The 26,626-nt window shown below is 40.6% G+C and overlaps 1 protein-coding gene and 1 pseudogene across 1 annotated transcript; one reads left to right on the top strand and one right to left on the bottom strand.

The window, feature by feature from the left end:
- The first annotated feature begins 499 nt into the window (after positions 1 to 499).
- On the top strand, positions 500 to 2,736 carry LOC147457645 (uncharacterized). Its single transcript, XM_086513344.1, has 3 exons — positions 500 to 902; positions 987 to 1,555; positions 2,662 to 2,736. The coding sequence occupies exons 1-3, from the start codon at positions 500 to 502 to the stop codon at positions 2,734 to 2,736; spliced, it is 1,047 nt and encodes a 348-aa protein (XP_086369470.1).
- Positions 2,737 to 24,117: 21,381 nt separating this feature from the next.
- Positions 24,118 to 25,264, bottom strand: LOC147457646 (uncharacterized; annotated as a pseudogene).
- Between the last annotated feature and the right edge of the window lie 1,362 nt (positions 25,265 to 26,626).

Here is a 26,626-nt window from a genome sequence, read left to right on the forward strand (position 1 = left end):
CCGTGAAGACAAAGAAGCAGATAGAAGAATCTTTAAATGCAGCATTGGATGCAGTATGCGATGAAAGACGAATGTCTGATGGTGAATATGATCCAAAAGGCTACCTAGAGTGTTATGAGCAAGAAATGAAGCGTGAAAGAGTGCCAGAAGTTTGAACAGCTTGTGTGTGACGATATTAGGGAGCAAGTTCAAGTTATTGCAAGAACATATGCAAATAATTGGGATGCTTTTGCAGAAGCAATTTTACAGGGGATCTGAATGAATAAAGACCTGGAGCTTCAAAAAATTGAAAGCAGACAAGTTGAGGAGCCATTTTTCTTAATGCAAAAAGCATATCATACAGGTGATCAATATTCTATCCGAGCTAAGTTAGAATCTGTTATTGATGCATGTCTTCTAGAAGACGAGACATTATTGCATGCAGATGATGATTTCATAGTAGATACTATTTATGCTCGATTGGGATTGTCTTCTTTATTCCAAAGCAGATATGACCCCTATGGGTGCTAAGCATACAGTCATATCCTCTCAAAGTGACATAAATGAGGAAGCAGGTTTCTCAGAGCGAGTACATGGTTTCCATACAAGCATAGTTGCTAGCAGTGATCAAGAAACATGTTTGTCAGAGTCAATATGTGATGTGGATGCCCATTTGGAGTGCTCTTTCGGTGTAGAACATGAAGAGAGTGCTTATGCAACATTACATGCAAAAGCAATTGTTTTGGATGATGCTATACAAGAGGGTTTCATGTCTATGGCTGCATTTCAGGACACTGGTGATGATGTAGATGTATTTGATGCTCAACCATATGTATTTGATGTGAACCAAGACAAAGATTATGATTATGGAGATGCATATTCAGAGGGGGTGATGGATGATGATCAATCTATGACTGCTACACGTGACAGGGTTTTCTATGATGATGCTATGGAAAAATAAATTGATGCTATCTTTGTAATGCATGATGAGACTTGTGCTATTGAAGTGGAAAGATATTTGAATGGGAGTGTGAAGCTGCCAGAACAATTCGTGCCTATGTATGAAACAAGCAATGAGGTTTCCTGTGGTAATACCCACAAACTAGGTGGTTCTTCTAAGGAGGAAGATATGGAGCTTATGAATTTTCTTGATGATGCGCTAGAGGAATTTCGAGTTCCTTGTGACAAGAGTAGTGAAGAACATCCTACAATATATGATAAAGAGCTTATGTTTCTTTTGGATGAGGCTCTAGAGGAGTTTGTGCCTACTAGAGAAGGCAACCATGCAGCGTTTGTGGTATCAAATGAAGTGATGGCATTCAATGACTCACAAATGCAGAGTGATATTTTGGAAACCATAGTGATTGAGTTCATTTTGCCTCTGGGTTCTGCTATGCTGGGAATTTGGGACTTTTTGTTCCTATGCTATGAGAAAGTTTGTGGAGATACAATATACTTGAAATATGATCTTCCACTACCTTATGACCTAGGAGGTTATCATGCCAGCTATGATTGCTGTCAGTTACTTTATATGCCATATGATCCAAGCGGTTTGCATGAAGATTTGTGGGTTAATGTATGTTTATGTTGTAATGATTGGAAATTCTTGTATTTTCCCTATGATCCTGGAGGATGGTACAAAATTTTTAAAGGAATGCTCACAATGGGACAGATGATTAGTTTCCCGTTTGATCCCGGGGGCTCCTAAAGTCCAAAATTTCTGATTTGAAGAGTACCAGTTATCTGTTGTAGCAGGTTGTATGGTTTAAGATTTTGTTTTCTAGATTATGCCGAGTTAGAATAGTTTTTGTTATGTGATTAATAAGATTACATGGTTGGATTCCAACTGACTTTTTTGGATAATTGATGAAGTATCTTCACATCTATTGAGTTGGTTCTACTAACAGAACTTGAAGTAAAGGACTTGACGGCCATTCCGTGTGCAGACAGAGTAAGGCATACTTGAGCTTGACAGGGTTCCTTAAAGAGAGCTTAATGGTTAAGCCGTGTGCATCATTAACTGGTGCACTTGAGTCTGGCGGGGTTCACTAAGCAAGTTATCCATGATTGAATGCTTTGGAGATACGGCAGATACGGTTCAAAGATTTTTTATGGGTAGCTACCTATTGATTAAGTTAAAACATTGATGATAGGGTATAAATCTTATTTCATTTTTCATATGTTTACCAGTTACGTGAGTCTGATGATGGGTAAGGAGCTTAAGGAACTTGTAGAAGATGCAGATTGAAGTGTTGTTGGCACACACCGAAGGCTGTGCAGGTTCAGAGGGGGTGGATGTCGTGCAGCTCCGCTTCCATGATAAGAAAAAGATCAGAGAAAGCAAGCTAAGATTCCTTGAGGCCTACTTGATTAATGGTCAGTGATGAGGGCTTGTTAATAGACCAAGTTTAATGATTAATGTACGCCAGATGCGGCTTAAAAGGGCCAACAGATACCTTAATGATGCCAAAAATGATTATTCTTGGAGTGAACACAGATGGGAGTTTATGATCTAGAACTGTAGTGCTTGAAGTGCTCTATCGGCCTGTCTTTACGGCTCGTCGATTGGAGCTACGATGAAGAAGTTATGGCATATTAAACTTCAAGTCGATTGCAGATCCGTACCGGATTGGGCAACTACAGCTGAGGTGACATAATTGAACTGATTGCATGGGCCTAAAGTGCTCACATAGTGGAGTGCGCCAGCCTTTTCAGATCACTGATCGGAGTCCCGGTCGTCAAGATATTGGCCGTTAAAGATTCATCGGGGACAGGTTCTGTACCAGCCCGATCCGCTCGAACGGTGTGCCATTTGGGAATTTTGAGCAGCACCAAGGGTTTTGAATACAAAAAAAAAAGTGCTTGAGATAGCAGTGCTTTAATCGATATGTACGCCAAATTTGATGCCTGCTACATTGCCTGGCCAGTATGTACGCCAATGACAGCCCAATGTTGGCCGACCAATGTTGGCCGACAGTGGTCGTAATTGGCAATGCTTGGCTAGTCCGACACTCGTTGACTGAATGTGATGGGAAGACCTTACGTCAAATGCAATCACTTATACTTGCATCGTAATGGCCAGTCGCAAAGTCCGCAACACTGAAATGGGCAACAAAAACCCACGATGATAATGTTAGTCGGTAGCTACTGTGGGGAAAGTTTTTGAGCTTGGTGATGCTTTGCCCAACATGTGCGAATGTGGTGCCTTTACAAAAGCATGATATGCATATCAAATGTGGTGCCCTCCGCTATGTACCTATGGCCGCCCAAGGGCAACCAAGTGTGAGGCCGCCCACTAAGGGCCGCCCACTTAATAAACTAAGGGCTTTAGTGTGTAAGGGGAAGAAAAGAATAGCATGGCGGGCAAGAAGCGAGCAGGGAGGGCGCAAGCAGGAAGAAGAGCTCCCGGTTGCGAGGCGGGCCTCAGATGCCCTCGCAGTAGAGATGAAACAAGCAAAAGATCACCTCGCACATATTTTTGGTGCTAGTCGCCTCGCGTTTGAAGCTGCCCGAAATCCTGCAAAGCCACGTCATAGGAACGGGTTTTTTGCGTCCTTAGCAATGACGGTGCGGTCCTTGCTAAGGGAGGGAGGGGTTATAAATAGGATATTCCTTCATGAAAAAGAAGGGCATTCGAGGGGTAACGAAGGAGGCATAGAGGAGGGAAGGACGAGCAAAGGAGGGCGGGAAGCTCGGAAGAGAGGCAAGGCCGGGAGCTCGGAAACAAGGCAAGCTCTCTCTTAATCTCTCTCGCCCTTGGCTTGCAAAGCAACGGCTCTCTCTCTCGTGTTGGGGAGTCAAAGAAAAAGAGGATTAGCAAAGCAAAAAGGGGAGAAGCAAAAGAAGATACAAGCTCTCCCACTCAAGCCACGAAAAAGACGAACGAAGCAAGAGGAAAGAAGAGGTAATAGGATAACACGTAAGCAAGGAAGGGAGTCAAAAGGTGAAGAAGAGGAAGGCGGAGAGGGTTGTAGCGAGGAGCAAGCTCCCTCTCTCCCTCTCTCATGATCGGCAAGGTAAACAAGGCAAAGCTTTGTCTCTCGGCCTAAGCAAGAACTCTCTCTCTCTCTCTCTCTCTCTCTCTCTCTCTCTCTCTCTCTCTCTCTCTCTCTCTCTCAAGTTTTCACAAGGGGCAACCTTGCTCTCTCTCCCTCGTGCTAAATCGATCAAAGGAGGATATTAGCTCCAAGCTCTCTCGCTCTCAAGCTTGAACAAGGGTAGGAAAAAGATTGTTTCTCTCTCTCTCTCTCTCGGATTAATGAATCAAAGCAAAGGCTCAGAAAAGAGCAGAGTTAAGCAGAGTCGAAGCTTGCAGAATCCGCGAGGTATTTGAGGCAGATGAAGCGACATAAGAAGATTTCCATCACCAACATCAGATGTTGATTAAGCATTTTGTTAAGTCCGGTGTCATTAACGGCTCGGTTAATCATGTAGAAACGGGAGCTTAAACTCCTAGTTAGCAGATGATCCAAGTGACAGCACTATTAACAGCCCGCCTTGGCTAAAGATTAAGTTGTACTCAGATGTATTAAGCGATTAATTGATGATTGCGGTGATTGCTAGAGTTATCAGTTGTTCTTGTTCTCTCTCTTTCACAGCTCCCACAGCCAGAAGCCCGGCGCCTGTCCGGCTCACGTAGCAAACAAATATCCCCCGACACTAGATACATGGCTACCTCTTACACATACATGCTTTGGATGGTGCAATAAATGGGCCTTGCTTCGAAGGAGGTAATCATGGAGAAACTTTCGTGTGTAGTCTACAACTGAATGCACATAAACATTGACAAGAGGGTAGAAAAGTGCTCATCACTCTAATGTCATAGCTACTTCATTTAGTAAGTAGCATCCAAGTGTTCAATTGTTAATTTGTTACTATCAAAGCATTAGCACCATGTGTGTAGAAAAAATATACACTTTCCCTTAAAAAGATTATAGCAGAGAAGGATAGAATGCTTCCCTTAAAGTTTCAAGCCCAAAAAATAATTCTTTGAAATGGATGCGCCTTCCAAAAAAATGACAAAACGTACATTGGTCATTGTTGATCATGCCTTGGGAGATGATTGATTGAGGTCCATTAATTCAAACTCTCTATTGACACCTTATATCCAAAAATACTATTTTTTTCTTGCTTTGACTTTTGTTTGATGTGGAGGGGGGTATGGAGCGTGGGAATTGGCTTGTCTAGATAATGCTCGCCTAGTTACTGTATACAAACAACAATGACATTGTCATCCAATATGGAGGGATTGTGGGGCGTTAGCTTTGTTGGGGAGCTAGATGGGTTGTATGGTGACAATATTCAAAAGCAACAAAGACTTCTCCACCAAGCTACGTGCAATTTTGGGAATGCAAGCCCATCGACTAAGAGACATGCAAGAGCGAGACAAGAGGCATGAAAATGAGATGGATTGTGCATCATATCTGTTGGAGCTGCTACAAGACATTGTGGAGTTAGATCCACCAGTCCATGAAGTAGAGTAGATATTTTAGTTTGCACCTTGCATTTAATGTACAATGCTATCTTTTGTAAATAGTTATGATGGATCGTTTTCAAGATGCTTTTGAATACATATATACTTATACTCAACCGGTTTGATCTTACAATTACATGGATTTTTTCTATTATTGTAACCCTTTCCATGTAATCTGAGAGAGATATATGGACTTGATGTGTGCCAGAGAGAGAGAGAGAGAGAGAGAAAGAAAGACATGCATGAACTTGCAGTCATTGTGGTTGTCCTTTCTTGGTAGTTGAGCTTACCACTTGAAAGTTTCCAACTATCACATTGTGATTCTTCCTCTCTCTATTGATAATCTCTCTCTCTCTCTCTCTCTCTCTCTCTCTCTCTCTCTCTCTCTCTCTCTCTCTCTCTCTCTCTCTCTCTCTCTCTCTCCATTGAGGACATTATACTTGCTCTTTCTTTCTGGTGATCAGTACTTTGTGTTTGTGGATTGATTTGAAAACTCATGTCAAATGTTTAGGGTGCTCGTAGTGAATGTCAAAATTTTCTCTATGCTCTTCTTCATTTCAATGTGCCAAAACGCGAGACCTCCAACAACCCAACGGCCACTCGATAGCGGTGTCCATTGATGTGACGATACAATTTTGGGTGACGGGCTTCGACATTCACCAGCATTTCACAGAGGGAGATTTTTGCATAAGATTAGGGAATTGAGTAGAAAGTAATTTGAGAGAGCTTTTTCAATAAATTTGCCAACCGGTCTATTTTCCATAAAAATGTACCTCAAAAAATCCCTCCGAAAGATCTCTCCATTCCCCTACTCTTGAGTATGGGCCTTCTTCCTCATCAAGTTGATGAGAGTAGCATAGTCAAGTATGAAGCCAAAGAGTTGTATCATATCCAAAAATCCATGAGTCTCATCGGAGATATAAGTGACAATGTTAACAGAGAAGATCATACTCCAGTCGGAGTTTTAGGGCTTTGTTAGCCAGTAGAGAATAGTATGGATGTTGTTCATAGTCAGTCCTAGAAGTTTTCCATGTTTTAATCAATTTCTATGGATAGTCCGCATATGAATCATCCATCCAAGAGTAGTTTCTTTATAGGTAAAATTTTCTTGAAATAATAAAAAACAAAATAATTACACAAGGGTAAGTAATTCTGGATTAACTTGCAACCTAAACTTACTAGCAGAGTCAAAGACTACAATAGTTGTGGGCATGAATCCAATCTATAGACAAGGAAATACCACCTAACACATATCAACCTGGCAAGAGATTATGGACAATGGGTCCATCAAGGCCTATAGACAAAAAACTCCAAAGCCAGCGTCTTGGTTTCCCAGCTTTTTGGGAGAACCTTGTGTTTAGGACGTGTCTGTTTCTATTTTTGGATTTATGCTTAAACACAAAAGAACATAATAGTTCAACAGGCAGATGGATTCAAATAGAGGACAATATTAGCACAAAAACAACTCATTCTTTGATTTATTTTTGTACATCATAGTGAGAATGAGGTATTGTTCTAGTGTTTTAATGTACATAAGATAGTCAAGAACAACTTATTATGAAGTGAAAGAGGCCAGGTTTGATAGTATTGGACAACAACTTATCCAAAAAGATCCTATGTAAAGATAGAGTTCTCACTTGCATCCATATAAATAATACAACATATTTGTTAGACTTGAATATGTATTACAGGTGTCAACAAACCTATCAGTTGATATCCATGTCCTACTTAAACCCTTTTTAACTTACACCTACCATCCATGTAGTGTTAAATACCAGCAAATATCCATTCTCAGAATAGTAAGCCACATATAAAAGAGACATATATGTGTGTAAGTGTGAGTGTGTGTACGGTGTGTGTGTGTGTGTGTGTGTGTGTGTGTGTGTGTGTGTGTGTGTGTGTGTGTGTGTGTGTGTGTGTGTGTGTGCATGCATGGGTGAGAGAGTTAGAGGAGAAGATGCAAGAGATTGGTCATTCTAAACCTTCTCTCTTTGAGCTTATACCATTCCATTAGAACCTTTCAGAAGACACACTTTAAAAATGTTTGGTATCATGTGCAGGCAAGGGTTAATAGCAAAAGAAGGACGTCTATATCACACTCTAATGATTAAGAGTGATTAGTTCTCCCCCCTTAACAAGGACTGAGGAAAGAAATGGTTGGAATCAAGATGGGTGGTGATAGAAAATATAAGTTGGATTCCACAATGAACGCTTTCAATGAAGATATTTTTGTGAAAGGTACTACGGGGGCTTTGTTGACAGGCATAAAGCTTCTAGCCAGAGGTATTGATTCAAATAGATTCTCGGGGTGCAAAACGGCAAGTAAGGACCTCCCACAATTATTCAAGGAGTGCTCAACAATCTGTGGCATGGCAAAAGAGATCTTCAAATGGATTAAAAAAACTTGGAAGATAGGGTTCTTCAAGAACGATCTTTTCTTAGGAGGGAAGGTGATGAAAATCCAAGCGCTTCTAATCTCTACATAGAGTGTTAGAGTCAATTATTTTAAGCAATTTTGGGAGGCCAGGAACTATCAGGTTTTCAAGAATGTCCTCTCAACAACCAGCTTCATAGAGATTATACAAGAAATCAAGGAAGTGATTATTGTCATTGGTAAAAGAAAAAAACTCGGACAAGTGAAATACGGAAATTTGCATCGTAATAATGACCACAATGTACTAATGTTGTGTACGAGATCATGGGTAAGTGATTCACCTCTATTTGGGGCCTAGTAGCTTATTGATGTATCACATGATCCCTTAAGTCTCAACATGAGCTTGAGGTTGCTCTATACATTTCTTTTGAAGAATCTAATACATCCACTCACAATTGTGAGTTCGCCAAAAACAAATCCACTTTTTCTTTAGAAACTTATAATTTTTTTTGCCAGAATGAATTTAAAACCACTATTGTAAATGATTCTCTTAACTTAAAAAAATTTTGCCCAATGAAAACACTTCGTTCGAACTCACAAGCTATATTTATATTTTTGGAGATGGACCCTTGAGGCTAACAACCCCCTTTCACAAACTATTTCATAGGGGTGTAAAAAACCTAAAATAGATGGTATAAAATACGTACTCACTATCTTCTTACTTAGTACTTGTACACTTTGCACTTTCGCCCATCTTGTCATTGTTTGGAGATGATGCTTATAGATACACTATCTAGATAATTTTTGGATGGAGTGCTTATTTTTGTAATCCTATTATGGTTCTACGGATTGCAAATATAGATGAAGCTCACAAATTATGATGTACTTGGATTTGTCCCATTGATTCTAGTATAATTGTGTATTGCTAATGTGAACCAAGCCTAGAGATCATGTTTTAGGAGCCCTCGTTATAAAATTCGATTATTAGAAGGGTAAGAGAAAAATCTCTATCAGTGAAGGAGTGGAGCGAGAAAAGCTACTTTGTAATCAAGATCAAGATCAAGATCTTGTATTTGGTAATTAAATCAGGTTCCGTTAAGTGCATTGTGTTCCTCTCCTCTTACTCCATCTTTTCTGTTCTCATTATTTTTTTGATGAAGTTCCATTCCATGTTGTGAGACTCGATCTATTATTTTAGTGATATTTCAAGTTTAAATGCTAATAGTTTGATAGGAGGTTGTTCCTCAGCCTTAGAATGTGCTATGAGATTAATTTTTTTCATGTTTTCGTGACTTGTGAAATAATGAGTCAAAACTTGTGTACCTCATAGAATCCAGTTTTCAGGTCCAATCTTATAGAGTTTCAAAACGCTTTGAGCTCGTTTAGTTGAGAAACCATCCTATGCTTGATTAGAATGATTTGTGACTATTGGTTCATGGTTGATCTTGTGCATCTTCTTGGGTAGGTTCACTCCATTGTGATTGACACTTAAAATGTGCCTATGTACCCCATCTAGGTTGCTTCCCTTGAGTATTGACATGCTGTATATGTTTTTGCCAGATAACTATTTTATAGAGATCCATAACTATCCGATAACATTGGCACCATTTTCAGGGGTCTGATCTTATGAGTGTTAAGTAAACTGGTAGTCATACTTGTGTTCATTTCTACACTTAAAATCCACAGCAACATAGCAATGAAACTAGGGGTCTTCTTTCTTGATAGATTCTAGGTTTCAAGGACTTGCTAGATCTTTCATTTGGTAGAAAAGAGTTTTGTGATTGAAGTTGAAGAAAATAATTTCAATCATCAATTTTCTCATTGCTTTTAGAGTGTTGTGCATTCTACCGCTAGTATCTATTTTTTCAAGTTTTGTTCAGTTTTTTGCATTCTTTCATTTTCCAGTTTGGTTGCAATGTAGTGAGTCCATTTCTGCTTGCATGCTCTTTGTCCACTCTTCTTTAAATTCAAGTGGCATAGCTTCTTGGTATGACTTTGAATCTCCAAAATTTGAGACCAAGAGATGGTTGAAGGAAGAGACAAACCCTTTTGGAGGTCTACTTATTACAGCCATCATGAGGTTGTCCAAAGTGTCTAGCAAAGATGATAGTATAAGGAGAGCTCACACTTCATCGTCAAAGTTGATCTTCACCGAAAAAAGTTGACTTATGTTGGTGTTGAAGTTGTTTAAATGTTCTACAACCGCACCACTCTCTCCCATTTTTAAATTGAGCAACAACTTCATGAGAAATAACTTACTGGATGCCAATTGTCTTCATCTTTGAAACATTGAAGTCCATCATTAGTGCCAAGCATAGCCCATGTTCCCACAATGCAATATGAAAAATTGGGATCTACACCTTTGGCTAGTCACTTTAAACTAACCAAGGATATGTGTCCAAGGACACATGAGAAGCTAGCTGTTAGCAGCAAGCTAACACGGACATCATTTTTTGGAGTTCTCCTTGTAAAACAATTATTATTTTTATAAATCGAGAATATTGTAACTCTTGTTTTCTTGGTAAACCTTATAATTAATGAGCCGGGGCTACAAGCTTCCAGATTGTATCAGCCATTCAATTCCCAGCTTTGGTAGAACTCCAGATTATTACTTTTGACCACCCAAAAATCTTGGCTAAGGTATAAAAGCCAATTTTTGTAAGTTTTTTATAAGTTTTTGGATAAGAAATACACAGCGTGAGCTAACGGCGCTCACTTCTCCCCTTCTCGCGCTTCCTACTCCCTCTCCGGTTGTCACATTGTGAATGTGTTTGTTGCATTGCAACCGCAGGTAAGAGCTCTACGCATTGACGTAAGCCATTCACAGTATTTCGTAGCTTTTGGCATCGCCGACCAGCAGCCTAATTTTACCATAACTAGGAATTTACACTTTCAAATCAAAAACTAAGCATAGGCGGGGTATTGGGGCATCATTGCTAAGCATTTAGATGCATTCTGGGTCGAAAACGACTAGGTCAAAAAATCCACTGCTGCTGTTAATAATCGCGATTTTGGAACTTGACCTAAAGTGGGATTAGAGACCATAGACATGTGTGCTTAGGTCTTATAAACTTGTTCTAGAAGTTTCGTTACGTTTGGATGTCATTTGATACTGTAACGGATGTGATTTGCTTGCCAATGAGCGATTGGCTTTTGGTGATTTCAGTCACTTGAGTGTAGCTTGAGTTAGATGCGAGTTGTTAGTTGTTTTCCAAGAGATTGACAACCTCTTGTAGCCTCTATGCACTAGTCGAGTCAGCTTCATCCCATGGTTTGACAAATTAATCATGGTTCTCGCTAATACTGCAATAAGATAGGATGGTGTGGTTAGACATGCGTCCCACATTTGGCGCCGTTGTCGGGGATCGAAGAGACCTAAACTAGGGAAAAACACGAGCGTCTTGTGTAATTGTTCCTTAACTTCCTCTAGGTTCTCCTAGAGTTCAAAAGTCTCTTTTAGAAACCGCATAGCTTAAGATTGTCGTCTTTTGTTGTGTAGAGGTAGCTTGGAAGTAATCGTACTTGCTGAGTGCCTTTAGGATTGTAGGATTGTGGATTTAGATTAGGATTACGAAACAAGTCTTAAGATCAAGACTCTGAAAAACATAAAAAACACAAGAAAACGAGTGTTTGTGGACACTTTCCACAACCCCATTGCATGAGAAACTAGGAGTAGGGTAAGTAGGATCGGAGGTGGATTTCATAGCATTGTTCTCTCTGAAAGAATCAAGTGTGAGTTGTTATGTAAAGTTGCAGAATTTCAGGTCTATGGCTAGAAATAGCACGAAAAGACTCGAATTCACTCAATCCAACTGGGGAGTAAGCCTAAGAGTTGTCCGAACCAGTGGGTAAGCTCAAGGACAGCTCATTTCAAGCCTCAAGTTAATAATCACGATTATTAAGTTAATAATCACGATTATTAAGTTAATAATCATGATTATTAACTTTTTGCTCTAAATTAGCCAAGACTCATATCATTGACTCATTGCATATGTACAAACAACTTTTGTAAAGACCCAAGAGATTTGGATCACTAAACTGGCAAAAACTGGGTGAAAACTAAAGTTTGTACTGACTTTTTGAATCTTGAGTGTGAATTGAGAAACAATTTATCCAAACTTGTTGAAAATTGATTTATAGGCTTATATTGATGTGATAAACATATGTATATGCTCAGGTGACCAAAAACTTGTAAAATTTTGACAAAAGTAAATAATCGTGATAATTTACTTCTGGTCTGGTTTTGAACTTTTTTGACCAAGTTGGCATACCGCTAGCTTTACCATGTTGTAATAAGCCCACAAACCAAATTTGGTAAGATTTGGATCACATGAGTGAAAACTGCGACAAAATTGCAAAGTTAGTCTGCGGATAGATAATTGATGACCATTTGACCAAAAATTGTCCAAACTTGATGGAAATTGGCTAGTGACCTTAACATAAGGTGCTTAACAGATCTATGTCAAAGTTGGGACAAAAATTTGTAAAAAATTGTCAAGAGTAAATAATCGCGATTATTTACATTTGCTTTACAACTTGGTGATTTTGCAAATTTGAGTATACCACAAGGCCAAGCACATCAATTAGACCCCACAAATCAATTTTGGTAAAATTTGGACCACAAAAGTGAGACTTAAGCTAGATTCTTGAAATCAGAGTCTGTGGACACGGAACAGTGGGTAAACTTGATCAAATTTTGTCTAAACCTGTTGAAACTTGGCCAAGGGCTATAACAAGTTGTATACTTGCCAAACCAATCCAAAAAGTGACAAATGTAAATAATCGCGATTATTTACTTCTGCTATCCAGAGACTTTAAATTTGACTTTTGGGCTTATACAGTGTTAGACTAGCATAATATAAGGCCACAGGGAAATTTTGGGTTCAATCGGATCAAAATTGGTACAAATACACTCAGTTTACAGATTGCAGATTAGACTTTTGATTTGGCTAAGCTGAATTTGAAAGTCAAAATTTTGACTTCCATAGCACAAATTGAAGTGAAATACAGAGACCAGTCTCACTGGAGCTCTCAAGAGCTCTACTGTCCTTATAGAAAAATAGCTAATTTGATAAATTTTGTATAGGAATCGGGTTGCAGACGAGGAATAAGTGGCTTGACAGAAAGTTGCAATTGAATCCAGTGGACATTGACGACAAGTCAATCCCAGGTGAGTACTCTATCTAGGGCTTCATACGTCTATATGACCCTTAGATCCGGTCGTATAATAGGAAATCAAGGCCTATTCAGGGAAAACATCAGTAGAGTATCCACCACTGAATAAAGCGTGAATCAAGGCAATTCCTTGCACACAATTCCTGAAGAAGTCTCGGATACTTTTTCAGATTCAACATCCGAAATGTCTTCTTACTCGACTCACTCTGAAACCGGAACTACAATGCGCTATAAGCATATACTCTCTTTTTACAAGACTAATCATCATGGAGCCCAGGTTTACGTGGATCCTAACAAAGAGTATGCTATTCGCGTTGATGATCATGGTATTGAGTTCGAAGAGGAGGTTAAGGCAAACAAACAAGGAAAAATGTACATGGATCGAAACGGAACTTAATACGTACAGGTTGAAAATCCTGATGTGATAGACGAATGGGGCTTAGAAGTAAACACTATAATCCCAGATATGTCAGCAAAAGAAGGACCACCAACTTTGGAATTCGAGGGATACGATCAAGTAGACTTGAAGCCTTTGAAACGGCTTAGTACGGATAATCCTAGGATTGGAGTCTATTGTTGGGAAGATAGAAACATAAAATATCTTTTGTGGACTTATCATGCTAGACAAGGGCAATTAACGGCCATGAAGATCATCTATATCTTCAAAATCAAAGATAAGGGATCTACGGACCTACCGACTTACTTGTTTAGGGATTGTTATAACAACAACTTTGTTATGATGACTCCTGAGGAAGTAGAACAAACCAAATACCAGGGGTATTCCATACGGGATTGGATATTGGGTCAAGGACCAGAAACCACTCCAAGAGATGAACATCGTGAGACATCATCTGAGAGTAATGCGAAGAAACCAGAAACCACCTCATCACATAGAAAAACGGGTGACACTAAGGCCAGTCCAGAGCTACATGAGTTACTATTTTTGACAGACCGGTTTGAAGGACTCGGAATAGGACCAACTCCTAGAAGACCTGGAGTTGAACCAAATAAAGGTGTCAGACCAGCTGATTTCCAAAAATGGGTCAGAAAATACAGTGGATCAGGGGATCCATATGACCACTTAGCAAGCTTCAAGAAAGTGCTAAGAGCAGAGCATATATTCGACTTCCATACTCGATTCGAGGGGTTTGGAATGACATTAGAAGGAAAATATTTGACATGGTTCCAAAACATTCCACCAAGGTCAATCATAGATTTGAATACATTAGCTCAAGGATTTGTAGCTGCTTGTTCTAAAACAGGGATTAAACATAATACGGTAGCTCAAATCTACAGCTTCAAATAGAAACATGGTGAGTCTATTAGGGATTGTGCAACTCGAATGAAACAATACATTGCCAGATGCCCAGAGATGGAGATACCTGTAGAGGAGCGACTTGTCTCATTGTTTCTGGAGGGACTTCTAAACAAAGAACTTCATGCTATACTCTATAGTAAAAAGCATACAACCCTAGAGGCATGTGTATCGGATGCTATCGACCTAGGAGAAAATTGTGAGATTTTCAATGAAGAGGATGTCCCTAAGGATAACCAAAGCGAGAAGACAACATCCACAAAACCAGCACAAGTGGGAACGACTGCTACAGCACCCTCTCAGCCATAGAAGATATGCTAAAAAGGATGAATGACATGATGAACAATATTGAAAAGGCACCTATGAGAGGACCAGGACAGGGGATATCCCCACAAGGACAACCAATTATGCCACAAAAATGGTGTACAATCGAGGGTAAATGGACCAACCACGAGACCCACGAGTGCTATTTCAGACCAAAATATGATGGGAATGTTCAGGACGTGCCCATGAGGCCACCAGGACAACCCATGTATAGATAGCAGCCTAATATGGCTCAAGTTCAAAGACCACCGATGGGTATGGAGAGACCTCAACCTGTGTTGGGACAACAACCTCCTTATCTAGGACATAATGCGGTGTCTGTAAAGTACATGCACTCACAAGGAGTCATAGATGAACAAGCATTAGTGCCTGTTACAACCTATGCAGAGTCTAGTCTATCTATAGTAATGGTAGAGGGAAATTGATATAGTCCACAACCACCACCAATGGAGGAAACCATGACTTATGTTCCACCAGAGCTCGCACCAATCTATTGTCCAACCTCCCATGGGAAGACCCAGATGAAGCCCATAACAGGAAACTGTCATAACTGTGGTGCTGATGACCATTGGAAGAACGAATGTCCAGAGCCTGACAAAAACCTCAAACCAATTGAAGCCTATTGCATACAATGTTGCAAAAAGGAGGACACTTTCCGGAAGATTTTCCCAAGAATCCTTTGAACAAGGGAGAAAATGTAGTCAACGTAGTCCAAGTGATGCCTAGTAACTCATCAGAGAGCGAACCAATTGTTCCAATCAAGGTAATCACTAGAAACCAAGAAAAGAAAAAGAAACACAATTCCTCTGATGATTCAGAGAAAACAAAAGTTTCTTCTCAAAGAATCAAAAGGAGCAGAAGCAAAAGATATGAGATGAGAAAACAAAAACAATGGGTTGAAAAAGAGAAAGCAAAAATTTTAGCCCAGGACAAGTTGAAAGAAACTGGCAGTGAATTTAAGGAAACAACCGTGAAATCTGGAGAATCCATTCTAGTTGATAAATTTTTTGAGCCTATCGATGCTGCCTTGGAAGCCGAACTAAAAGCAGGCCAAAACATGAAAAACAAATGGAAAAACTATCTATCTCCAGACATGGAAGAAGCTAAGTTGGAAGCTTATCAAAATTTGATAAGAATCACACAGGAAATTTGATAAGAATCACACAGGAAATGCTGGATAAACAGAAACCCAAGCTTGAAAGTATTGCAAAACCGGAAGAGCTTGCGGCAGAAGAAACGAAAGCAAAATCCGAGGTGGTGGCAGAACCCCACCTGGAAACAAATGAACCAGAGCTCATAGTGCCGGACAGTGAAGATTCCTTAGATGGAATTCTATTCGTGGAGGAAGAATGGCCAGGACACTTATGGGAAAAGGTAAGGGAGATCAATGATGGGAGCCTAACTTTAGAGTCAACTCCTATAGAGGAAGTATGGTTGGATAACCTACCATCTGAAATAAACATGGATATACAATCCTTGTACGGGGATTGCGGATAAGAGGCTTCAGGAATATATAAACATTTGACATTAAAAACATTACCTTCTTACTTGGAAGATAACGAAGATGAATCTATCATTTGCAAGACCACTCAAGTAAAAAGATCCAAACAGACCTTAGAAGTGGACAACATTCACTCAATCATGTCTACACCTATCCAATCCACTCTTACCTTGGGAGAACTGTTGAAACTCAGGCCATACTTATGGAATGATTTACAAAACACTCTAGAGAAGGTGGGTATAACGGGGTTAATCTCTAAGAATCTGGGAAACTCAAAAAATGAAACGGAATACAAAGAGACACGATCAGTTCCTATGAACAAGGTTGGAGAATATTATGAAGGGGAAGAAGGAAACACTCCCCTACCAGTGAAATATAATGACATTGAAACCATGGAAATACTGGATAGTGGAGCGAGCAGAGCCACAACAACTAAATCAGTATGGGAATCATGGGGACAACCAGCCATTAGATAAACGTGAATGAAATTGCAGTTGGCTGACGGACACATTGAAAGACCGCTAGGGATACTAGAAAAAGTGATAGTCAATTCCTGTGGAATTGAATATCAACACACTTTTGCCATAGTAGACTTTGAAAAAAAACTCAACTATGAAATCATATTGGGAAGACCTTTCATGCGACAGGTACAGCTTATCCAAGATTGGGGAAACGACTATCTGTACTTAAAGCAGGTGGGATCTATAACAAGGGTCAATCTAAAGGACCACACCTATAGAGACGTCTTGAAAACACCCATCCAGGAGTTTGATTCAGTCTCTTCGGCTGAAACTAAACTTCCATCTTGGCTAAACAAAGACACTCCTATTTGGATGTGCGGAGCTTTAGAAAATGGAAGCCTAAGACGAGAGGAATGTATCCTAGAAAGGGACTGTACAGAAGAAGCCTACATACCTGAACCCTTTCCAGAGCATTTATTTGAACCATTCGAGTGGACTAAAATCTTATCGACAATGGATGTATGTGTGAATACGTCTATGTATACTCAATTTTGCAATGAGGATGGCTACGACATAATTCCCATCCAAATGATGTCAGTCCTTAACATTGAAAATAAGGATGAGGAAACAAAGGACTTGATGAAAGCTCAACAAGTCTTTTCTGACCTCTATTACGATGCAACTGATGAGTTGGATGAACACTCAGCTACCTCCGAAGATTCGGGATCCGAAAAAGAACATACGAGAGCTCAACTACTCTTAAGGGGAAGGGAGGATTTTTTTTTTTACTTTCCAAACTAGAAATCAAGAAGACAAAAATGGTATAGAAGAAAGAGAGACACTAAAATTGTGAAAACACGACCTATGCCATCAATCTCTAGTAAAACAAAATTTCTGATGCAGATAGATGCTAATGATTGTGTCAAGGACAAAATAACTGGAAGATATCCTTCGAACGGAAACTCAAAAATGTCTCAGACATCAAGAAAAACAAGGAAGGGTACTCACGAAAAACATCAGGATAAAAAACCACTCATGACCAGAGTCGAAGCGGAAAAAGAAATATCAAGAGTTGAGAAAAGCTCTAAAGGAGATATACACCACTGAAATGGAAACCACGGAAGAGGATGGGAAGGATGTAATGCATGTTCCATCCCATTACAAAAAGTATACTCTCCAAGATCGGAAAATCATAATTGAACAACCTGTTAGGGAACTACAAAAACAAGGCGAGTCTTACGAAGGACCTGAAAACACTAAAAGGGTAGACTTGGCTGAACCAGGAGAAGAGCCTAGACTGGCTTACATTGCAAATGACCTAACAGAAGAAGAAGAAAAGCTCTTGTTAAGCTTGTTAAAGGAATACCGGGATATCTTTGCTTGGTCTTATAAGGATCTCAAGGGTGTTGATCCAGAAATCTGTCAACATACTATACCATGAGAGATGATGCGAAACCAAGTAGACAGAGACCATACACTTATAACGAAACATTTGCCATGAAGATCAAAGAAGAGATTGAAAAACTAAAGGAAGCTGAATTCATTTAAGAAATTGAACACACTGATTGGGTGTCCCCAATTTTGGTAGTACCTAAGAATAATGGGAAATTACGAGTGTGCGTTAATCTCAAAAAAGTGAATGCAGCTACCATTAGAAACAACTTTTCTCTTCCGATAACGGAGCATGTTTTAGAACGAGTGGCAGGAAAAGAAGCTTACAGCTTCCTAGATGGTTTTTTGGGATACAATCAACTTTTGGTTGACCCAAAAGATCAGCACAAAACTGCTTTTGCAACAGAATGGGGTATATTTGCCTATCGGGTTATGCCGTTTGGGTTAACTAATGCTCCAGCCACATTTCATACATTGATGATCCATGCTTTCAAAGAGTATCTTTGGAAATTCTTGGAAATATACATGGATGATTTATGCATACATTTGTCAATCGGAGCTGATCATTTTGATCACCTCAAAGAGGTATTCAAGAAATGTAGACTTTACAGGATTTGCTTAAACCCTGAAAAGTGCACATTCATGGGAAGACAAGGGAAAATTCTTGGACATATAGTGTCTAAAAATGGCATAGCTACTGATATTGAAAAGATTCATGTCATTGTTGATTTGTCTGACCAACAACAGTCAAAGGGGTACAAGCCTTCATGGGACATTGTGAATATTACCGACGGTTCATCTACATGTATGCTATAATTGCAAAACCCATGTATAGCTTGATTCCGCACTTTGAATGGAGTGAGGCATGTGAAGAATACTTCATGAAGCTTAAGAAATCTCTCACCTCAGCTCCAATATTGAAAGCACCTGATTGGGATAAAGTATTCCACGTACACATAGATGCCTCAAATTTTGCTATTGGTTGTATACTAGCCCAACCAGGAGATGGAAAAATTGACTTTCCTATTTCTTATGCTAGCCGACAATTAAATATGGCAGAAAAGAATTACACCACCACTGAAAGAGAAGGACTAGGAATGATCTGTGCCGTTAAAAAGTATAGACACTGCCTATTGGCCAACAAGTTTGTGTTCTTTGTGGACCACCAAGCCTTGTTATATTTCGTCAACAAACCATGCAGCACAGGGAGAATAGTGAGATGGTTCATCATTCTTCTCGAATTTCATTTCACTGTGGTTGTTAAAAAATGCACTACACATCAACGAGCAAATCATTTGTCCAGGATTGTTTCGGGGGAATCACCTAAAGGGGTAGATGATGATCTACCAGATGCCTATTTGTTCTCCGTGGAAATGATACCAAGATGTTCTGAAAAAATTGTGTCAGTAATGACGATAGCTCAAGTGGATTCACCACTCCCTATCACAGTTGATTTAATCGAGCAATCGGCTATGTATCAATTACTAGCTGGGAGGCTATATAAAAGAAATCAAGATGGGATATTGCTTTTATGCATTAACCCTGAAGAAAGGGATCAATACCTAAGTCAAGCACATGTTACCATAGTAGGACTTCACTTTGCGGAAGACCAAACTATGCAATGAATCTTAAGACTTGGAGTATTTTGGCCGACTATGAGGAGAGATGTTCAATCTTTTGTAAGAGATTGCCCTCAATGTCAGAAACAACAACCCATTACTCATGTAACATTGTTTCAAATGTCACCTGTTCTTAAGTGGAGTAACTATCTGGTTACTTACTTATCAAGTCGAACATTTCCAGAGGATATGAGTAAACGCCGTCAAAGACAAATTGAAACGGAAGCAAGAGACTATGCTCTCATTGGGAACCAATTATATCGGCGAGGTAAAGATCAACATTTGCGTCTTTGTGCAAATGAAAACGAGTATATTCCAATTATAGAACAAGCACATGCCGGATTAGCTAGAGGTCACTTTTCTAGTGAGACCACCACAAGAGCAATCTTGATGGCAATCATATGGTGGCCAAAACTTTTTGCGGATGCCAAAGAATATGTTCGAAGGTGTGATGCTTGTCAACGAGAAAAGATGCCAACACGTGAAGACAACATGCCCTTAAGACCAATGATGGGGGCCAGAGCCTTCACAAAATGGGATATAGATTTTGTTGGACCGATACAGCCACCTGCTTATAAAACCCAAGCTCAATATATCATTGTAGCTACAGACTATTTAACCAAATGGGCCGAGGCTAAAGAGACTCAAAATAATGATGCTAGAACCACTGTTGCATTTTTATATGAGTATGTATTCACAAGGTATGGACTGCCAATAGAGATTGTCAGTTCGGGAAACTCATTTCCTCAACGAGGTAATAGAGTATTTGCTTAATGAGTTTATGGTTATCCATAACAAATCAGCTCCCTATCACCCACAAGAAAACGGACAAGCTGAGCATACGAATAAAATTCTTAGCTCGGTACTGACCAAAGTGGTTAGTTTAGGAAGGACTAACTGGGAAATGAATCTCCATGCTGCTTTATGGGCTTATCGAGTTTCATTCAAACAGCTTTAAATGCTACACCCTTTAACCATGTTTATGGTCTTGATGCCATACGAGGAATCCCAAAATCCGAGCAAAGAAAATCGAGCAAACCATAAATCGAGCAAAACGTGTGATGTTTTGTGACACCCTTGTGCAATATATTTGTTATATACATATTCAATTTTTGCTGGGGTTAGAAAAAATCCCTTCATAGTTTCTTTACTTTAGAAAACTTTTTTCAATTGTTCGATCACTCACACATGCCAAAAACCTTACATCAACAATGAAATCGACAAAAAAGATGTATTGCACCTACAATTCAAAAATGTGTACAATGTACAACAATACTTCCGATCAAGCGTACTTGGCACAAAATTTAACGCCCATAGCCATATATCACCAAAAAACTACTTCTCCAAACCATTGCAAGGTACACAAGCCTTCAAGGCTACATCTTCATCCGTGCACCTCCAAGTGCTTGAACTAACTCTATTTTTGTTAGGGAAGCCTCATGCATGAACTCATGAGCGTGAGGGTCAAGGACAAGGACTTGAAAAAATATGAATTAAATGTGCTTACATGGAATTTATAAAAGGTGTTTGATTTCTCCATTTTGAAAATCCTCATAAGTACATCTAGGAAAATATGGCATTGTCACAGAGTATGTCACCCCCTTTGCACTTGACCCCGTAGTCTTAACATAGAAACCATGTGTTTCATTGCAAACCACAATGACCTCTTGCATGAACTCTGCTGCCATGGTTCTACCTAGTTCTATTCAGTCTGTACCACCTTCTTGGCTTGATGGAGTGCAATATAAACTGCTTTGCAATGGCATGCACTTAATCATGTCAATCACACTTGCATTGATCTTCAAGTGATCTACTTCGTGTAGATCATCATTAAAATTCTCCATTGTTGTCTTTATTATCTTGAGCAACTTTGTCGATGCCTGCACCAATTTGATCATCACTTCTAGCATCTACCTTGTAGAGCTGGTGCAGCTCATGATCAATCATAAAAGTTTCCTCACCATCATCTAATATTGTAGCCTCCAGCTTTACTTGTGGTACAGAGAATGTTAGCAGCGATCAAAGATAGAAATTGGCATCACAATCTCAAAATGTTCTTGCACAGAAGCAACTGCTAGCGAATAAAATCTACTTTCAAACATTAGCACTAGCTTATGTCCATGTCATGGCCCAAAAACTGTTATGCATCTCCCCATGGGTTAATAGTGTGACGAGCAGAATTTTTAAAATATTGATACAAACAACAAGGAAGCAGTGGTAGTGTACAGATTGCTACAAAGGGTTGGATCAAAGTTTTAAATTTCTTTCCAAATTTTTTACTTGAAATTCTAGTCATAACTACAAGCCGCCTGAGGAGGTTTGTACGTTCATGTATCCATACTTTCCAATCATGGCTTTCTTTAATATCTTATATCTATATGAAAAAGAGCAAGTCAATGCCAAGTGGCAGCAAATCCCACTTTCCAGCCTATATGCTTCCCCTCCCACTCTCTAGCCTTATGCATCTAGCCTACATGGAGGTTTTCTTGCAACCACGCCTCTAAATTGCCAGTCTCAATGTCGATTGCACTGCCGCCTTGCATCAGTCTATCCCTCACCATGCCATCCCAATAGGGTCGTTGCTTTGGCATTGAGATGCGAAGGCGCACTGAGGCATTAGGGCGCACACTCACGATCAAGTGCATGTGTTGAGCTACGGGCTCCCACTCACGACATGCACTTATAAAACGGGGGTGCACTATCATGGGCTTCTCTCTCTCTCTCTCTCTCTCTCTCTCTCTCTCTGCCAGCTTGCAAATAGGCGCTAATCTTTGACATTAGAGCTGTGATGCATTGTTGACAACACTTTGCTATAGCATTCTCTCTTTCTCTCTATCTGTAAACAGGTGTTGATGAGTGGATGTGGACCGACTTGCTGATCCATTAGTCTAAGGAATCGCTCTTCCTTCTTGGCTAGGCTTATTTTCTTGGTGTGCTCAATATCCACCTCATGATCATCAAGACGTGATCCTTTCAATACTACGTTAGATGGCTTCCAAATTTGCTCCACCAATACTGTTTGCCACCTCTTCGTCCTCCTCCTCTGTTTCCTCTCTTTTTGTGTATTGTTGCAGGTCCTCCTCTTGCTCCTCTTCGATGCATAGTTCTCCACCATTGCAGGCCGGACCATGCAGCTACTGCATAAATAGACTTACCGACTGCACATGATCTCTATAGTTGACCAAGTCGTCACGACGACATGAGCCCAAGTGATGTGATGGGAGCATGGTAGTAGATGGCAGGGAGCTTGTCCATCCCCTCCAGCAGAGTGTGCACCTTCTGTTAGATGGTTAGGGACAACCCGCTATCGGAGGGCTGCATAGTCAGCTGCACTTGCGTCCGCACCCAATATGCAGGCACTGTGATGCATTGTTGATAGCACTAAGAGAGAGAGAGAGAGAGAGAGAGAGAGAGAGAGAGAGAGAGAGTATAGTGCTCAACCTCCTTATTTCTCTCGCTCTTTGACGTACTTCACTTCCCTAATCCTATCCTCAAGCCGTCACAAACACGAGCACATGCTCCTGTGGTTTGCATTCCACCAAGAGCTCGGCTATCTCTAACGCCATTGTTTAATCTTCATTGTGAGAAGGCAACAGTCATCATCCACAAAGAAACCTCCTCCTAGGTACCTTTGAAAACTGCCTCTAGCCATCCACTCCGGCGTGGATGGCTACAGACAGTTTTGTTTACATAATTTTAAGGTTACTGTGCACGGTTGTGTTATTAATGCAGCTTCAGCTAGTGATAGATATTTTTTAATCAACTCCACGTCGTCAGTTCCCTCACCTCTCGCCCCCTCTTGCCCTGCTAAAGCTTGCATGCGCTCTTTGCGTGTGTGTGTGTGTGTGTGTGTCTGCGTTCCCCTCCAATGCCATAGCTACAGTAGAACCCTGATGAAGAGCACGGTGGTTGCAGTACAAAACGGCAATGATCACTGACATGATCATCTCATGATACCGGCCTATTGTCCCCAAGCCAGATTCGTTTGCATCATGAGGAATTAATGAGCTAAAACAGTGCTAGCTGAGCTATAAGCGATAGCTGTGGCAGCTCGTCAAAGCTTTTAGCCCTTCATTTCATGCGCCCACCTGGCACAGGTTTTAAGCATGTTTCGAATCTGATCTGGCAGAGATAGTGGTGGCTAGCAAGAGCGGACTGGTTCAATAGCATGGCTGTATGAGATGGACGGAAAGACTCTTGGTGGTTGGGCTCCAGATACTGGCCTTGGGTGGGTGAGGTCAGCAAGGCCTGGAAACTGAGTGCGGCACGCTCTTAATAGATTTGCAAACTACTGGCCTTGGGTGGGTGAGGTCAGCACGGCCTAGAAACTGAGTGCGGCATGCTCTTAATAGATTTGCAAACTACCTGTAGCTATCCACGCCAGCGTGGATGGCTACAGGAAGTTATTTACCCTAAGCGTGCACGTCTCCTCATAACGCTGGCTAGCTGTTGCAGTTTCATGATCGCATGCACTAAATTCTTCCTGCCATAGCAAGATGACATATCATGATCTCAAAGCCGGATATGTCCCAGAATTGAAGACTTGAGGAGTCACAATTGTTTGAAGTGTACTTAACGGCACCTGGCCCTGCATGGGAGGATGATGCAGCGGCGGCGGTGGCCGAGGAAGTACATTTGCATATCCAAAACTGTGTGTGCTCATATTTGTTGGTTGCGGTGGACCTGGGGGCCGGAGTGGAGGATAATGAGGTTGACCCTCCTGAGGAGAGGATGAGTACATCTGCACAGAACGAGAATAATACTGTGGCCCTGTTCCTTGTAACGGAGGCGGCGGTGGTGGCTGTTGGTCCACAAAAGCTGAGTTATTTTGTGAACTTCGCACAAAGTATGATTCCTTTTTTCTAGGAAGTTGATATTGGAAGATCCCTCGAGGGGTGCACTTGCAGTCCTTATGTTTGAAGCTTCTTCAGCCACCATTCATGATAATACAGATGCCAGCACCTGAGCTGAGGATGATGAAGCTGCTAGCTTGGCCGCAACCTCTACCAGGACTCTTGAACTCGTCTACGAAAGAGGTCATTTCTTCTGCTGGGGGAAGTGGTGGCCATTGGTACGTATCGCTTGCCATGCTTTTGAAGGATCCCATTTTGGCATCTAGTTTGTCCTGCTGTTGAACTGATTCTGTTGGAGGAGGGCTGCTACGTGCCAGAAACTGTTGGGCCGTAGTTTCTCAGAATGATGTACCTGAGACTTTGCATTCTGCGTACATCATAAAGACAGAGTTATTGCAGCAAGGAGGCATCCCACCGTTGGATAGAATAGGAGGCATTTCACAATTAGAAGGTTCACCTGAAGTTGAGACCGAATCAGCTCAAGCTTACTCTCCTGGTGGACAAGAAATCAATGTCAGGTAACAGCTTCAGCCAAGTGGGGATAATCAATACTGAGAAAGATGACTATAAAAATTACCTGCTCTTTTAGTGCTTCCTTTAACACAGAGATTACAGAAAGTTTATATTGTCACCGCGAATGTGCTTGACCCTATACAGATATCACTGGCCTACCTTGATTACCGTCCAGTTTCGGGTTGCACCAGGGGACCATGGGTTTGGGCTGAAAAGGTGTCGAAGGATGCCAATAGGCACATGCTCTGTGGGTGCATAGGATATTCCAGTCCAGACAAGTACCATGACTGACAGACCATAATATGCTATTAGTGCTCTTAGCCAACCAAGCTTATCATTACAAGATTCTTGTGCGCCTTAGTACAAGCTTTCATTTGTCATGACAAATAGCCAGCTTTCAATTTACATGAAGCAATCAAAAACATAGATAGCACATATGCATGCCTGCTTCGTAGTGCCACGCGCAAGCATGCCTGCTCCTTAATCCTGTAAGGAGAAGTCCAAAGGAAAAGAGTAGACCAAACATCCCATTTCGCCAAGCAAGTTGGAACTCTGGATGAGTTGGATCATCTCTTTCAGGTTTTTTGAACTCCTCAATGGCACCCTTTGCAAGTCAAGCTGGAAATAGCTTTAGTGGCTTCCTTTCACATGCTTACAAGAGTTTGAAGTGCTAAAATTGAGCGACACTTACCTTGATAGCTTGTTGCAACTTGCTGCACAAACAACATTGAGATAATGGTGCTAATCTTCGCTACTAATAGTGCTCTAGTTCGCACAACTGCTACAAATTGGGGTCGTTCTCATGATAGTTTGCAATAGTACATGGCACGTTGTGACTGATCAGGGATGGCCGAGCTACTACTGCTACTTCCATATTAAGCTAAGTATGATGATGAAGAGCTAGTTTCTTGGCCGAAACATGAGAAGAGACACCGTTATCGTGAGAGCGATATTCCTGCTAAATCATTTGCAAACTATCTATAGCCATCCACGCCGACGTGGATGGCTACTTGAAGTTTTTTTCTCATGAGTTGTTAAGAACTATAAATCAATGATGGGCCATAGTTCTCAAATGTTTTTGAATCATTACTAAAAATCAAAACGGACCATTGTGATAACACATGAGATTGTTTTTACATTTATTCATCACTTGCTAGAATTTGTTAGCTCCTTCAAGCCATCCAAGGCAGCATAGATATTGCCGACATGGTTGGCTAGAAGGGATTTCTGAGTTAGTTTTTTAGTTTTTTTAATTGCAGTAAAGTTGGTTTGGTATTGGAGTGAAGTAAGGAAATTGGTTTTTGTTGTGTTATGCTACTCCTTCTACTCGTGGACAAGGTCGGAGAGGAAGACGACCTTCTTCAAATCAAGCTTCAGGTATTTTAGAAAGAAGTGATCAAATAAATGCGATCGCTGTCACTGATATGACAGAAGGCTAGGAGACAAAAGAGGAGGAGATGCAAAGTCAAGACCTGGGGCTTGGCTCCATACATAAAGTTGATGAGTCTCTTGCTCCACAAGAGGCATGCTTACAAATAGTGCCGTACGTCGCAAGAGATGAAGTAGCAGTAGTGGCACAAAGTTGGGGGATGAGCACAAGCTCTAAATGCATCGAGGACAGGATATTCTTTAATCTACTTGCATTTT

This window comes from Adiantum capillus-veneris, chromosome 5, assembly GCF_014529385.1.
Source record: "Adiantum capillus-veneris isolate H3 chromosome 5, ASM1452938v2, whole genome shotgun sequence".
In the NCBI taxonomy this organism is placed as follows: domain Eukaryota; kingdom Viridiplantae; phylum Streptophyta; class Polypodiopsida; order Polypodiales; family Pteridaceae; genus Adiantum; species Adiantum capillus-veneris.